Source organism: Salmo salar, chromosome 28 (genome assembly GCF_965601325.2).
Source record: "Salmo salar chromosome 28, fSalSal1, whole genome shotgun sequence".
Taxonomy (NCBI): Eukaryota; Metazoa; Chordata; class Actinopteri; order Salmoniformes; family Salmonidae; genus Salmo; species Salmo salar.
In genome coordinates this window covers 3,599,143-3,615,588 of record NC_138318.1, presented here as the reverse complement: position 1 = coordinate 3,615,588, position 16,446 = coordinate 3,599,143, and the positions used below count along the sequence as shown (strand labels likewise).

At 41.3% G+C, this 16,446-nt stretch overlaps 1 protein-coding gene and 1 pseudogene across 1 annotated transcript in view; both read right to left on the bottom strand.

Moving 5' to 3' along the window:
- Positions 1 to 3,880: 3,880 nt before the first annotated feature.
- The window catches only part of LOC106589283 (src kinase-associated phosphoprotein 1), a 48,007-nt gene continuing 35,441 nt past the window's right edge, over positions 3,881 to 16,446 (bottom strand). Inside the window, exon 12 of the mRNA XM_014179048.3 lies at positions 3,881 to 5,374. Within this exon, the coding sequence (XP_014034523.1) occupies positions 5,282 to 5,374 (93 nt within the window). The 3' untranslated portion in view covers positions 3,881 to 5,281. The remainder of the gene's footprint in view (positions 5,375 to 16,446) is intronic.
- LOC145865462 (kinetochore protein NDC80 homolog pseudogene) lies at positions 13,082 to 16,111 on the bottom strand (annotated as a pseudogene).

Here is a 16,446-nt window from a genome sequence, read left to right as displayed (position 1 = left end):
TGTCCCAAAGAACATCTGTAGTGTGGAGTTGTCAACCATGAAGGAGAGGTCTTGGAGCAGGCAGGCCTTCCCCAGGAGGAAGAGCAGCTCCGTTTTGTCAAGATCAAGGCTAGGTGGGACTCGGCCATGGGGGCTAGGGAGTAGCTTTCTCAGGCGCAATAGAATTTAGTTCATAGAAGATCTAATCACATTGGATCATTTTTGGGTGGTCTCCAACACAGAATGCACATATAAGGATAACAGGTGTTGTATCGGAGATACATCGCCTATGAAAAGAGGCTACTTGCTGTTCACTCAAACCAACACCGTTTCAGATTCTATAGGACAATCGCCATATTGCCATACTTTGGTTTTAGAAGTGGGGACATTTATTTTATAATTTTTTCCAGTCGGATAAACACTCCAAACAGCCTAGCCGACCACTCGGAGGCGTCCCCATGGTCCTAAAGCACACCGATGCCTCGTTTTGTATCACATTCCAATGATAAAACTGGGGGTGACAAAAATGCAATTTTTAGAATGGGGGGACATGTCACTGTCCCCAGTGGAAGTTGCACCCCTGGCTATATGTATGTATTATTTGTAGCATTGTACAGCTTAGTCAGAGTCATCTTCAGACCTAACTCAAATTTAAATATCTGGCTGTGTCATTATGACTTTGGATAATCATTTGACACATTGACGTTATTTCATTTGAACAATGGTTTAGCTAAAAGGGGAGAAGATGAGGAGAAAAAAGGATCCTGAAAAAGTGACAGTAATTGGTGAGAAGGTTTTTGTTCATTGATTGCAAATGAGCATTTGACAGTGTGCGGGTATTGTCCTGATATTGTTATAAAAATAATATAACTCATAAATGACTCATGGCAGAAATAATGGTGAATATTATTCCAGACACTGACATGGCTTAAAAGGACACTGCGAGATTTCGAGATTTAGGTCGTTTTTTTACTTACCCAGAGTCCGACGAACTCACGGAAACCCATTTTTAGGTCTTTGCTTGCAGTTTGGAGATTATTGAAGTTAGCATATCGTTAGTTTTGCGCAATTACTGGAAGTCTCCCACAGTAGCCAGCTCCTCTCAGGGTAATACAACTTCTAACTACTCCAAAGCTGTGTGGTTGGTAATTTATAGTCTTACATAGCTATACATAGTAATCGATATTTTATAAATGAGCTAATTTGACTGATAATCATAAGAAACAAGATTCTAGCCACGTCCTCATTCTCTGTCCGGTTAGAGATCGCAGAGATGTACTGTATCTCTCTTATTATGGCGTCTGTGAGTGCATGGGCAGCGCCATTGAGACAACTCTGAATCATGGATTACAGTTTCTCCTGGCCCATGGACTGCTTTCAGGGTAAGGAACCATCTGGCTGACTATAAGGAGTAAAAAAGTGAACTATCCCTTAATGGAATTAACAAATCATTGCATTAATGGTCAAGGATTTCTGATAGTCTGATAAGCTTTTCACAATGTTTTTTTTCATTATATATATTTTTATTTATTTATGGCCTCAAACCCAACCCTAACTGTTCTGTGCTCTTTATCTTATGTGTTGCTTTCCCCCACAGATGCTGTCATGATGTGCTTCCCTGGTGCAACAAAGGGACAAGTGGGACAAAGGGACAAGCTTAAAACAGTAAAATATATTTTTTTTAAGTTAATGACTAGGATTAAGTGTAGTGTTTTGTATCATTTGTTCTAATGTTTTATTACCATAGCTACAAGTGTTACTGAAATAATTCTCCCGTAACATACAGTACATGTTAACACATTATTTCCCTTTATACAATGGGTGGGTCTAATCCTGAATGCTGATTGGTTAAAACCGCATTCCAGACGGTGTCTATTCTACAAGTTACCACCGGCTAAATCTATGGCGTTAAAATGCCTATTTACTGTGTTCCATCTGACTGTGCAATCCACTGTCTCATCAGCCCAGCCAAGCAATTTATAAACTTGATCTCCACTATAAAAAGCATCTAGACATTCTCACATTTCTTTTAGATTAACATTTAGTTTTCAACAGCTGAGATTTGTATAAACCTTGCTGTCTGTCTCTCCAACATTTGCAACATCGTTTCAATATTTAAATTCGATCTCCAGCTGTCCCATAGTGATGAACATGTCGGGAGTCGGGATGAGACAAACAGTCAGGCAGCGTTTCTCAGCCAGTCGAAATCATGAATCAGCTGGCATCATTTTTATGGATATACGTATACAAAGTAATCTCAATTGCAGCTAGTTTGCAGTCTTTCCAGCTTCAGTTTGAAGTGATTGTGTTAGCTGTGCTGTTGGCTAGCTCCTCAGAACAACAGTGTCTTGACGAGTGAGCAAATTTTCTATGCCAGGTGAAATCGCACCTAATTAGCTCATTGTTATGGATGTATCCAAATAAATGTCACTAGAAAACAGCTTAAACACATGCAAATGCAACTACTTTGCTGTTATTCTGGCTACACCTTTTGACGTGACTGTAAGTTAGCCGTAGTTGGCTAGCTAGCAAGCAAGGGATAAGAACGTTGTCAGCGAGCATGACAATGGAGCATTTAGAACGAACAACTTGTTCTGTCCATAGATACAGAACAAAAAGACTAAACATCTCTAGCAACCAAACCGATAGCACGAACGACCAGCCGGCTTGGGGAGCAACCCTAGATTTGTTTCGGGACTATATCCTGTGGAAGGATGAAATAGTATGAATAAATTCATCAAAATACATTTTTGAATGAAAATATGTCAAGCATTATTTGAACATGTTAACCTGTTGTATAAAAGTGAAAATGCCCTTGAAGCCAGTGTTTGGAGGATATATTGGCACAGTTTGCCGGCCCTCGTCTCGGGCCTAACAACACCCATGCCAATGTATCCTCCAAACACCGGCTTCTCGGGCATTATCACTCAAGTATTGTGACATACAAAGGGCATATATGTAATAAACATTTGAATACTATGTTTCATACATATACAGTATGAGCATTTAAGTATTATAAATATATGCATATATACTGTATGTGTATAAAAGTAAGAAATGTTACATAAATGAAAACGGCCAATTCTTGTATATTTCAACATATACAGTATATGACATACGTACTTATATGTGTGGATACATATACAAGCATACTGTATATGGGCATATACACTGAGTGTACAAAACATTAAGGACACCTGCTCTTTCCATGACATAGACTGACCAGGTGAATCCTGGTGAAAGCTATGATCCCTTATTGATGTCACTTGTTAAATCCACTTTAATTTGTGTAGATGAAGGGGAAGAGGACAGGTTAAAGAAGGATTTTTAAGCCTCGAGACAATTGAGACTTGGATTGTGTGTGTGCCATTCAGAGGGTGAATGGGCCAGACAAAACAATGTAAGTGCCTTTGAACGGGGTATGGTAGTAGGTGTTCCTAATTTTTGGTATACCCATATAAAACATATACATATATTGCCATATATTAGTTTTCCGTATGGGTAAGTAGCCACAACAAATTGGAATTCGTAACATATAAGTTTTGCAAATTCGTAACATATTCGTTTTGCAAATGTGTAGCATATTGTTTCAAATTGCAATTCGCAACATATTGTACGAATTGCAATTTGTAACATATATGAAATGGATGATGGACATCCACAAATGAATACATACCATACGAAACGTAACACATCCTACTAAATGGAGTCTCCTGGATGTACATACAGAATAATATGAAATGATATGAGACCAGGTTGATGTAGGAGAGTGCACTTTTTGTAAAACACAAAAAGCCTATAGAAAGACAGCAGTCACAAACAGCATGATGTCAAAGCATAAGCACCCAATTCACTCGGACATAAAAGGCCAGTAGGTCCAAAGCATAAGAAAAACACAACCTTTAGCCTAAGAAAATATATTTGTACAAGCTCAAAATGAAAATATAGATATTTTTCTTGATATTGTTAATTATCAGGTATTCCAATTTCAAACTCTTAATTGGAACAAGATCGTGGAGCAAGCCTGAACCCTTGTTGCCTATATATATCTTAATGTCAGCATCAAGATAGCACACACTGAAGCCTTCCTTCAGACACAAGTCTGTTGAAGGCACAAGTTAGTATGCTTTGTAATGTCGAATAGCCCCAGTTCACTCAGAGGTGAGGATTTCCTATTTTAGTCACAGGGGCATAATGTTTCATTAATATCTGTCCATTTCCATTCACACACATGGGTACAAATACTGCGCACTGGAAACAATTGGATAGAGGAAACCTTTTGACATGATCCGTAAATCAATGTGTAGATCAAAGGCCTCAGAAGGACCAAGGTAATGTCATTTATGCATGGAAATTAAGTCAATCTTTACAAAAACATAACACAAAAACCTTACACTAACAGCATTGCATTACATTATATTACGAAATAATAAAATATCTCAGTTTGTCATCAATCTCGAAGTGTTCAGTGTTTAGGACTGGGAACGCAGTCAGTCACGTCACTCAACTGTAGAAGTAAGGCATAATACAAATATAAACTATCATCAGAGCGGAACGTGTAACATACAGTTCCTGTAGAATAGTGCATGATATATGTTTTCTATGGCGTATAGTTGGAATCATTTTCCCCAATTCAATGATGATGTCAATGACGCTATAATTAAGCATTACTGAGCAAATCAGTATCTATAAGACGGGTTAGCTGACAACGTCACTAAAAGACGATGAGGCAGAAGGCCATGTGGTGTAATGATTCTGGATGGTCAGATAGTTAGCAACATTGAGAAGAAGCTGCCATGTGGGGAATTGTAGGTGGCTCGTTTCAGCTCATTGCATCTTGTTATTGATACCATGTCTTGTTTTGACTCATGACACGTCTACGCTAATATGGCTAAAAATTAATTAGCTAGCTAACCAACAACTGTAACTATGTATTTGAGAAACAACAAGTGCTCATTGTGCAAATATATTTACATGTTCAATAAACATTTAGAGACTAAATATAGTTTACATGCCGTCAACAATCTAAGCCAGCCTCGTCTGTTTTGCCCCATAGTTGCGCACGCGTCGGTTTTGTTGCTAAACAACCAACCCGTCTATAATGCTGATTCAATTTCCCAAGCAGTTCTACTTTCAGCCACCAGATGTCTTAAATGGTCGGTCAAGCGCTGTGAATATACACCTCTCCTGCTCTCTCAATGGCTTGCTCAATGGGTGTCAGGAGACCTGTTATGCTACATTACATCCATTCAATTATTTTATAATCTTAATGATAAGAGAGTGATCCAGTACTTCTTGGAGCTCAGAGGATGTAGGCAGGGTGGAGGAAGTCTTTAGGGACGATACCGATGGTACCATTTAGCTCTCCGACCCACCAGCCATGGATGTTATACTCCTGGAACACAGAGAGACACAAGTATGGTGAGGAGGAACAAGCACAACTATGCTCAGTAGACTATGTCATCATAGGTTTATAACACAATTTAGCATTGCCTCAAAATGGCTCTTGATACCTTGTTTTGTCATTTATGGGGTACATGCAGATTGAGAATTACCAGGGGCCCAGGAGGGTCTCAGACCCCCTGAATGAGTCATGATGCAAAAAAAGTCTAACTTTGGGGGGGAGGGCTCTAAAAAATGCTCATTTAACAATTGTCCTATTTGTTTAAAATGCAATTTGTACTGCTACAGTGGTAAATATTCAATTAAAAGCTTATTCCAAATTAAACGAACACTCCCACATGGTAAAAAAAATAATAATCCCATGTGGCTGCACTTGTCATCCCGTGACAGTCCCATATTTCAGCCTCTTTTCAGGTGTCCCAACTTTTCTTACCACAAAAAAAGGTCATTTTGTCAGTCAGAAAGGCACATCAATTAATTCAGGCTACAAGAGTGTAGACCCAATGACAATCACTTAATGTCATTACACTTTTGGTGTTTTGTAACAGATGTCTCTTTCCATTCATTAAATGGCGCGAGAACCCCTGAATGTCACGGTGTAATTCGCACTCTGGGTACAACATCTGAAAGCCAAAGGCTATCTTATATCTATCGATCAAACCATTTGTATGAGGTTTACGTGTAGAATGCATGTTTGTAGAACCATTTCTCCCTCTCCTGGCTGTCTCTCTGGCCACTGGTGTGATAGATCCCACATCCTCAGTCAGCAGCCCATCCTATCATACAGAGAGTTCTGACACCTCACTATAGAGCCAGAGGAATGAAAAACAGACCTACTCCTAATGACTGGTGACTGGACAGAGATAACATATAAGTTGTGTCTGGACAGAGATGACGTATTGGCCAGTTAGAGCTCACAGATCAGAGTGATGGCCCAGGCCTGAAGTGTTCTTAGAGCAGGTCATGATAAGCAGCTCATCCATCTGGATGTGCAGAACAGAGAAAACATTATCATTCTGTCTGCTCGCCTACACAGAGCACTGAGAACTGACTGTTTCAATGCAATTACAGAGTGATTGAAGGTGGAATACTCCACTCAAAATGGCAAATTGATGTGCTTGCTGACTTTAAGACAAGTGAAGCAAGCACGCACATTTTCTTCAGGAAAGGTACATTTTGTAGTCCCTGTGATTTCCAACACATGGCCCTAATATCTGAAGTAATAAAAACCCATGTTTCCATCTTCAAAACCAAAAACATACAGCGAAAATGTTTTGTTGTGGAAAGCTAGCTTGAATAGTAATCCAAAAAAGGAGAGAAACAGACGGACTGGGGCATCAGAGAGTAGGAACGGAAACAGTTTCTCTCCCCCGGGGCTGTTGCAGCTCCATTCCTCCAACCACAGTGACAGAAAGTTGTATTTATCTCCCCAAGCCCATCTGTGCAGCCAGTCTCACGTCCTCCCTGAGAAAGCCCTTTTTGATTATTAACGCCACCATTTGAATACGCTTGCTACTTCGCCACAGTGTGCCAATGGCAGCAAAGGTCTGTCGAGCATGCCAACTCCATCTTCCTCGAAGCTTACTACGGGTTCATACAGAGTACACCTGCTGGAAGGGGAGGTCTCGTAGAGAAGCATAGGGAGTAAATGTATTCCAATGACAATGCCCTAACTACAATCTCTCCTACCTCCTTCTGATTTTTCTCCTTTCATTTGGTGTTTAAATGCATATCAGACTTTTGGATATGATGATCTTCCAGTGATTTTTTGGGGGGACTTTTCCTGTTGAAAAGTGATATAAATACAATAAAGTACACTCACTAAAGGGTAAAAAAAAAAATCTATATTTTGAGCAAAATAGTGTTTTTTCGACACACTGATGGTTGGTCTGATGGTCACTTTGTGACATCATCGGCCTCCCCCCGTGCTTGAGGAACAAAAGAGGGAGCCCCCCCCAAACACTTGTTTCATGTGATGGGGATACCAGTGGACCACCTATTGAGATGTGACTTTTGTTAACTAAATCAGGTGTTAAATGAAAAGGAGACTGGAGTAGGACTAAGTTTCAGGAGAAAATACAATGGATAACACCTTTCTGTGGGTGCCAAGGATGCCATGCCATTTCCACACCAAGACATTCTCCTTCAATAAAAAAAAGGATCAAGTGGCCCTTTGTGGCACTCTGGAATGTTTTGTGTGGCCTGGGTTCATAACCGTGTATGGTGGGAGGAGGTGGAATGAGGAGAGAACAGCGCCATGTTGTGGCGGTGCGTTGACTCGTTGACCTCCCCATGACTCCTCCATTGAGAGGGTGCAAATGAACGTGGGCGGGGCTGGCACGGGGAGAGAGGGGGATTGAGCGAGTTGCCATGACAACACCTGCAGTACACCAGTAGCATCGTTTATTTACCACTCAGGGGGCTGGCTAATGGTGACATTTGGATGGGCCCATCGCTCACTTTGGGCAGGAGGACAGATTGACAGCTAACGATGCCTGAAGAGGGAGGAGGTTGGCTTGACTGTCTCTCATAGGGTGAATGACAGAAACAGGATGCAGGAGAAGGAGCACTTTGTATGCCATGCCAGGTCACCGTGACAGCTGCTCTACCCGATTCCCACTCTCCTCCTTGAGCTATACATTCACTCCTTTTTGTAGAACATCAGGTTCTGCTCACGTTCCATTGTCATTCTTTGTATTTTTGCTCTCACTATTTCTCTTGATGTATAAGCAATACATACACACGTAAAACACATACATTCACATACACAGATGCACACACCTACATACACACAAGTACAAACACAAAACACACACCTACATACACACACGTACGCAGGAGGAGTGTTAATAAGACTGACCCATAAGGCAGACCTTGGGCGTGATGGAGCGCAGGAAGTCTCTCATTGCCCTGCCGCTGAACCCGCCGTCTGGGTGTTACAATCTCTCCCTGCCCTCCCTTCATCTCCCCCTCTTTCTCTCTAGCTACCAATCCCCCTCTCTGTTTCGCTCTCATCCACAAGGAGAGTCATCAGACGCACACTGCAGCGCTGCGTCTCTCTCCACTAGTCATCCAAACAATGAAACATGGACACCTCTTACAAGCCGCAGCTCCTGGTCTATTTGACCACAATTCTAGTCAAAGAATTTTGCTCGCACAGGTGGACTGGACTGCCTTAGCTGTTCTAGAAATATTTTTGCACATGGACACGTATCCGACCATTGCAAAATAAATGTCTACTTATTTTGCCTGATATGAATATTTAAAGGGAGTCCTAGCAATGCCTATTTAGAGATTTGGACACATTGGTTTTAGGCTTGGTGATTTCTTTAAATTGTTTAGATCTGTTTAATAAAACAGGCAATCTTTTAATTGAATCAACGAGATAGATTCAAAGTCGAGAGATGACTGAGCATGAGAGCGGTCTAAATTATGAAGGAACAAACAATCTGCTTCTCTTCGAAAGCCGCCTTGGGATTATGGATGGTTCTTTAACTTAATAGCAATTTAAAGTGGATTTGTGTATGCCGCTGAGTGTCTGTAATGATAGCGGTTTACGCTGCCCCTCATTTATAATAATTAGGCAGATTTTTAGGGGTTGCCCAGGCACAGTTCTGGGCTATTGGATGGGTCTGAAAAATAACCTTACTGTAGTTGACCGGGACATGACCACCGCCTCCTAGATGACCCCAAATTCCAGACTCACCCCCTACCACTTTGGGTGGTAAATAGGATGTCTTGCCCTGTCTATAGGGTATTGGTGTCTATAGCCACAAAAGCAGCTTTAAAGGGGTGTGTGACAAAGAAAGGGAGCGATAAAGGGGGGGGATTAAGGGTTCACACAAAGAGATAAAGGGATCTCCATCTGATTGTTTTTCCTCCCTTTCCCTTTTCTTTGGGCACATTCACATGGTGTGACCTATTGCAATGGGCCAACTGGGGTTGTTATGGACTTAAGGCAGTTGAGGACATGAGAATATGACCCTATGTGGAAATAAGATACTAACATTATTTATACTAAGAAAATACAATTAAATACAAGCTACATCTTTTTTTCAATCACATTGGCAAATTGTTCAGATGTAAGTGGTATATTTTCAAAAAACTCTTAGTACAACAGTAAAAACTGCAAACACTTGTAATGCCCCCTGTCTTTTATGTTCAGAACCTTTGATTGAGCATTCATTGGAGTTCCACGCATCTTTCACCCATGAGAACATTTAGTTTAGTCACCAATACATCCAATAATAATAAACTCACAGTTTAGTTTGAACTAAAATGTAATCCAATAGCAAAAAAGACATGATGCAATTTTAAAAACGGATCTTTTTGAAGTGCTGAATAGAAGGAATAATAAAGGTTAAATCAAATGTTCCATACAGTATTTATCTATGTACCAGTATGTAAAATGTTTCCAAGTTTACTGCAAATCATATAAAAAAAGATAAAAAAATTGTTCCAATAAGGTTTAGAGCAAGATGTCAGTCTTACAGTTTCAGTATCCTTATTACGTACATACAGTGCATTCGGAAAGTATTCAGACCCCTAAAAAACAGAAATACCTTATTTACATAAGTATTCAGACACTTTGCTATGAGACTTGAAATTGAGCTTAGGTGCATCCTGTTTCCATTGATCATCCTTGAAATGTTTCTACAACTTTATTGGAGTCCACCTGTGGTAAATTCAATTGATTGGACATGATTTGTCAAGGCACACACCTGTCTATATAAGGTCCCACAGTTGACAGTTCATGTTAGAGCAAAAACCAAGCTATGAGGTCGAAGGAATTGTCTGTAGAGCTCCGAGACAGGATTGCGTCGAGGCACAGATCTGGGGAAGGGTCCCAAAACATTTCTGCAGCATTGAAGGTCCCCAAAGAACACAGTGGCCTCCATCACTCTTAAATGGAAGAAGTTTGGAACCACCAAGACTCTTCCTAGAGCTGGCTGGCCACCCGGCCAAACTGCAATCAGGGGAGAAGGGCCTTGTTCGGGAAGGTGACAAAGAACCCGATGGGCACTCTGACAGAGCTCTAGAGTTCCTCTGTAGAGATGGGAGAACCTTCCAAAAGGACAACCATCTCTGCACCAATCAGGCCTTTATGCTAGAGTGGCCAGACGGAAGCAACTCCTCAGTAAAAGGCACATGACAGCCCACTTGGAGTTTGCCAAAAGGCACCTAAAGGACTCTCAGACCATGAGAAACAAGATTCTCTGGTCTGATGAAACCAAGATTGAACTCTTTGGCCTGAATGTCAAGCGTCACGTCTGATGAGACCTGGCACCATCCCTACTGTGAAGCATGGTGGTGGCTGCATCATGCTATGGGGATGTTTGTCAGCGGCAGGGACTCGCAGACTAGTCAGGATTGATGGAAAGATGAACAGAGCAAAGTACAGAGAGATCCTTGATGAAAACCTGATCCAGAGGGCTCAGGACATCAGAATGGGGTAACGGTTCATCTTCCAACAGGACGACGAACCAAAGCACACAGCCAAGGCAATGCAGGAGTAGCTTCGGGACAAGTCTCTGAATGTCCTTGAGTGGCCCAGCCAGAGCCCGGACTAGAACCCGATGGAACATCTCTGGAGAGACCTGAAAATAGCTGTGCAGCGACACTTCCAACATGACAGAGCTTGTGTGGATCTGCAGAGAAGAATGGGAGAAACTCCCCAAGTACAGGTGTGCCAAGCATGTAGCGTCATACCCGAAACAACTTGGGCTGTAATCGCTGGCAAAGGTGCTTCAACAAAGTACTGAGTAAAGGGTCTGCATACTTATGTCAATGTCATATTTCAGTATTTAATTTGATTATAAATTAGCCAAAAAAATGTAAACCTGTTTTTGCTTTTGTCATTATGGGGTATTGTGTGTAGATTGATGAGGGGGGAAAAAAACGATTTAATGAATTTTAGAGTAGGACTAACGTAACAAAATGTGGAAAAAGTCAAGTGGTCTGAATACTTTTCGAATGCACTGTATGTAGAAGAAATGATCAGATATTATGGGATGTATTGCACAAGATCAACTTTTCTATGTGACTTACATCATTACTGCAACTGCTACAGTTTCACCAGCTAAAATTATCAGCGTACAGTGTATCAATGAAATCCAGATAATGAGTGGAATATATTGTTATATTACAACCGAATTATTTCAGCAGCGCATTGCACCCTTTTAGGTTCTAGATACACTCTTAGGGGAAAAAAGGTGCATGTTGAAAGTTCTCTGAACAGTACAGATGGTTACAATGTTTTCACAACATTCTTCAACAAGTTTAATATGTTCCTTGTATCCATGGAGACAGTTCTTTTTTCCTTTAGTGACACTCATTTAGAATGCCTGAAGCGTTAAGCGGTGTTGTGTGTGAGAGAGAGAAAGAGTTTATACCTTTTGATTGCATTTATGAATATAGGCTTTTAATTCAATTAATCAATTCTAAATGGTTTGTTTTTTCTCCTCACTGCAAACTTAAACATAACTCATAGTTATTTACTTAGGGTAAAGTTCATGTTAATTTAAGAGGGAGATATAGCCTACTAGTGTAAATCAGTCTCAGAGTGTGTGTGCTGTCAACCATTAAACACTCTCAGTATTAATTACTCAGTTATTGGCTGAGACAGAAACGCACAGAGGTCAGCCACTAGGTGTCACTAGTGTCCATGTTCTGGAGACATGCATGGAACAGCAGTGTCTGGAGTTGTGTCACAACCAACTTCTGGACTGGTTCTCTGTCTCTGGTTCTCTCTCTCTCTCTGGTTCTCTCTCTCTCTGGTTCTCTCTCTCTCTCTCTCTGGTTCTCTCTCTCTCTCTCTCTCTCTCTGGTTCTCTCTCTCTCTGGTTCTCTCTCTCTCTCTCTCTCTCTGGTTCTCTCTCTCTCTCTCTCTCTGGTTCTCTCTCTCTCTCTCTGGTTCTCTCTCTCTCTCTCTGGTTCTCTCTCTCTCTCTCTGGTTCTCTCTCTCTCTCTCTCTCTGGTTCTCTCTCTGGTTCTCTCTCTGGTTCTCTCTCTCTCTCTGGTTCTCTCTCTGGTTCTCTCTCTGGTTCTCTCTCTCTCTCTGGTTCTCTCTCTGGTTCTCTCTCTGGTTCTCTCTCTGGTTCTCTCTCTGGTTCTCTCTCTGGTTCTCTCTGGTTCTCTCTCTGGTTCTCTCTCTGGTTCTCTCTCTCTCTCTGGTTCTCTCTCTGGTTCTCTCTCTATCTATCTATCTATCTATCTAAGAGATGGACATGTTAGCAAGAGTTTAAAGGAGATTAGATGGGTTGACATCGTAAATCTCTCCCACTCCATTCCACCATTCCAGATGAGTGCCTCTGGGAATATCGGAATGTGGCTGCTAACCTGTGGAGCCATGTCTTTTGATTCCGGCTACATAAATTACAGTCCTGGAATGCAGGACAACCCGACGGATTAGTGAGAACCATGCTTAGGAGTGAATATAAGTAATACAGATGTTAGGAGAGCAAAGATAGCATTTACTCATTTTAGACATTTTGGGAGCAAAATAAAAGATCGCATTTACTAATTTCAGACATTTTATCAGGAAATTCATAATATGCAGTGCCTAGTGAAAGTCTACACACCCTTTACAGTCTTCACATTTTGCTGACCTTTACAATGAAATTTAAAAATAGATTTTCCCCACAAAAAATATGTTATTTATTTACACCGCATGAATATTAACACAGGGTAGGGTTAAAAATCACTCTTCAGCACAGCACTTGTTGGCTTTAGCAATGAAGCTCTCCATAATTTCCTTTTAGCTTCAGGAGGTCCGTCTCGTCCTCCTGAAGGGCTTGCCTGTAGACTCAAGCCACTATTGGTCGTCCATGAATTTCTCCACAATGGACAGACAGGTGGTTGACAGTTGTGGTGAGCACACTGACTAGGTTGTTCGCCAGAGTCCGCTAGTCCTTTTTGGTTTCTTGCAGAACAATCTCGTACTGTTGCTTTGCAGCTTTCAGCTTCTCCACGGCGTCGTCATATCCCAAGGTCACCTTCTTCTCCAGCGGCTTGTGGTGGTTCTGCGCATCCTCAATCTCAGCAGCCAACTTCTGATTTTCACCGGCCATCTCCTGCATGTGGTGTTCAAGCTGATGGTCCACCCTGCGAATACACTCTTCTTTCACATCATTTATCATTTTCCTAAGTGGATTTTGAATCTGTGTTCTGTATTGGACCATAGTCGATGGTTTGTATTCTGTTGTGATCCTGATAACATTTACAGGCCAGCTTGTGGTACACAGCTACCTTCACTTCAGCTGTCTCCTTGGCCAGAGAGATCTCCTCTTTCCACATGTGCTGCTCAGCCTGCTCCAGGTTTTTGGTCAGGCTGTTGATGGTCTGCTACAGCCCACACTTCTCCCAGTTGATCCTCTCGATATTTGCTGGGGTGAACTTCTGGGTGGACAGGACGCATTGGACCCTCAATTGCTCCTATTTCAGGGTCATCACCTGCAGACCCGATACTCCCACCGCCTCAGACAGTCCTGAGGAGGTTGGCTTTGAATGATGTCAGTTCACTGCGAAAGCTCTGAAGCTTCTGCAGGTCCACGTACATTTCACTTTCTCCACTCGTTAATTAAGACTTTAAATCTGTCCGTTTGACTTTCTTTCTCCAGCCGCTCAACCTTATCACACAGGATTCTGTACCTCTCCATGGACACCAGAAGAGCTTCGTCCACATTGTACAGTTCCTTTAAATAAGCAAGGCATTATTTGTCCTCCTCTTCAAATGTGTCTGCTCCTTGCATAAACCTGTGGTCGGTTTCAGCAGTGTAGTCTAGAAAGAGCTTATTGAAGTCAACACCATCCTCGATCTCCATGCTGCCATCATAAAAAACGTAGATTAGTTTATCCTGTTGTTTGCTCATTCAGCAAAATATCTTACAAGTATCAGTGAGCCAGGTCAGAGCCCCTAACACCTGTGGCCAGGTATGTGGAGCTCCCACAGAGAACATGGCACTTTTAGAGAGTGCAAATGGATATCCCTAGTCTTTGAGAATCCCCGGCACCTCATCCTCCACTTTGGAGGTGGGCATCTGGAAGGTGAGGAACTCAAACATCTTCAGGAACTCCTTGGAGGAGGGACCCTAGAGAGACTTGACCAACACTGAACCAGGAAACTCCTTGTGACAGAAACTTATACAACTGTCTGATGAACAAAGGCCTTATCATGTAAGGGCCGGGTATCCTTCATCTTCTCTGCATCTCCAAAGGCTTCAAAGGAGCTGTAACGAGCCATGTCAGCACCACTGGTCTGACTTCCAAAAAAACTGGTAAGGAGTCATTGATGGACAGCAATATTCAAACCTTATACCTGATTTTCTAGCAGATTTAAGTCAGGACTGAGACTGGACCATTCAGGAACACTCAACGCCTATTGGGAAGCCATTCTGGTGTGTCTTTTGGCATTGAAATTAGTGTAATTGTCCCACTGAAAAATAAAACTCTATCCCAGGGTTAGGTATTCAGAATACTGAGGCAGGGTTTTCTCTAACTTTTTATCTGGACTGCTCCATTCATATTTATTTTGATCCTGACAAACTCCCCAGTCTCTGCCGGTGAAAAGCATGACATGTTGCTGCTACCACGATAAGAATGAAGCCTGTGTTAAAAAATCCACTCCATAATCAATTTTGTTTGCAAAGAAATTATATTTTTGGCCTAAATTAAAAACTACAGGCTTGGGTCAAATCCAATACAACAGTGTGAATCCCTCTGTATTTTCAAGTATTGTGATGGCAGAATTATTTTATGGGTATGTTTGTCACCGGCACGGGAGTTTGTCAGGATCAAAATAAATATAGAGTAAACACTAATAAAAAGTTAGAGGCAAACAATTACACAATTGTATATGCCAAAGACACACCAAAAAGGTGTTAAATGTCTCAATCCTGACTTAAATTTGCTTAAAAATCAGAGACAAGGTTTGAATATTGCTGTCCATCAATGACTCCCAACCAAATTTACTGAGCTCAAGCAATTTTGGCAAAAACAGTGGATAAATGTTGCCCTAAGAGTTGTTGGTAGAATCCTATGCAAAATAATTCACAGCTATAATGGGAAAATGTGAAGAAAGGGTGTATCGACTTTCACTAGAGATTGTATATGTGCAATACATAGTCCTAACCTGTCAGTTCTGAAAATAAGAACTCGAAAAAGTTATAATTTCCGTATGCATACGTAGGATAGTAGTATATCCAAAGAATATAGAAATGGTAGAGAGTAAAATGGTATGATATTAGTATGATAATGTTTATCAGAAGAATCTATAACAGCTAAAAACATGCCATGCTCTAAAATGTCATACACACACACACTTCCCCACTTTTTTCCAAACACAGTAAAAAACCTATCCAATAAAAAAGAAAACACAAATACTGTAAAAATGCTCCTCTTTACAGTAATATCTCGCTAGATCAATAATGATTGATGGGGGCTCTTTGTATAATCGTCATGTACTACTCAGTTCACAGCCATACGACACCGTGCCTGTGGCCAGCCCTTAGCCTGGTCTACACTCAGGCAGTCAATCAAATCACAGAGTTTCTGTATGCCAACGTGCCTAGAATTTTTTTGTTGATATTTCTGCCAGTGTGCATGATTTTTTTTTTTTGTAGCTGATTGCCCACTGCTGCCTACGTAGCTGCTGTGCTGAGTGCTCCACTGCCGCCAAACCCCCCTCCTTGATCGCCTTTGTCTGGTCACTGGTGTAGCCTACAAACTTCATGTTGTACACAAAATTGTTCAAACTATTGGATTCCATGCCTCAGTAAGCATAAGCGCGATTTCATGTTCTTTTTTCAGGATGGGAGGAGGCTACATGCAGCTATTTACATATTTGACATGTAAAATACATTATCTAAATGTTCGTACAAACATTGTTGGCGGTATTGCAAACATAAGCACAACACAAACACGCAGTCTAGCGAGTTCATGTTTTTCATGAAATCGTTAAGACTGCCTGTTTTTGTCATGCTTATGTTTGTAATACTGACAACAAAGTTCGTTCGAACATTTTGATAATGTATTTTCTGTAAAATATTTACTTGCCACGATATCAGC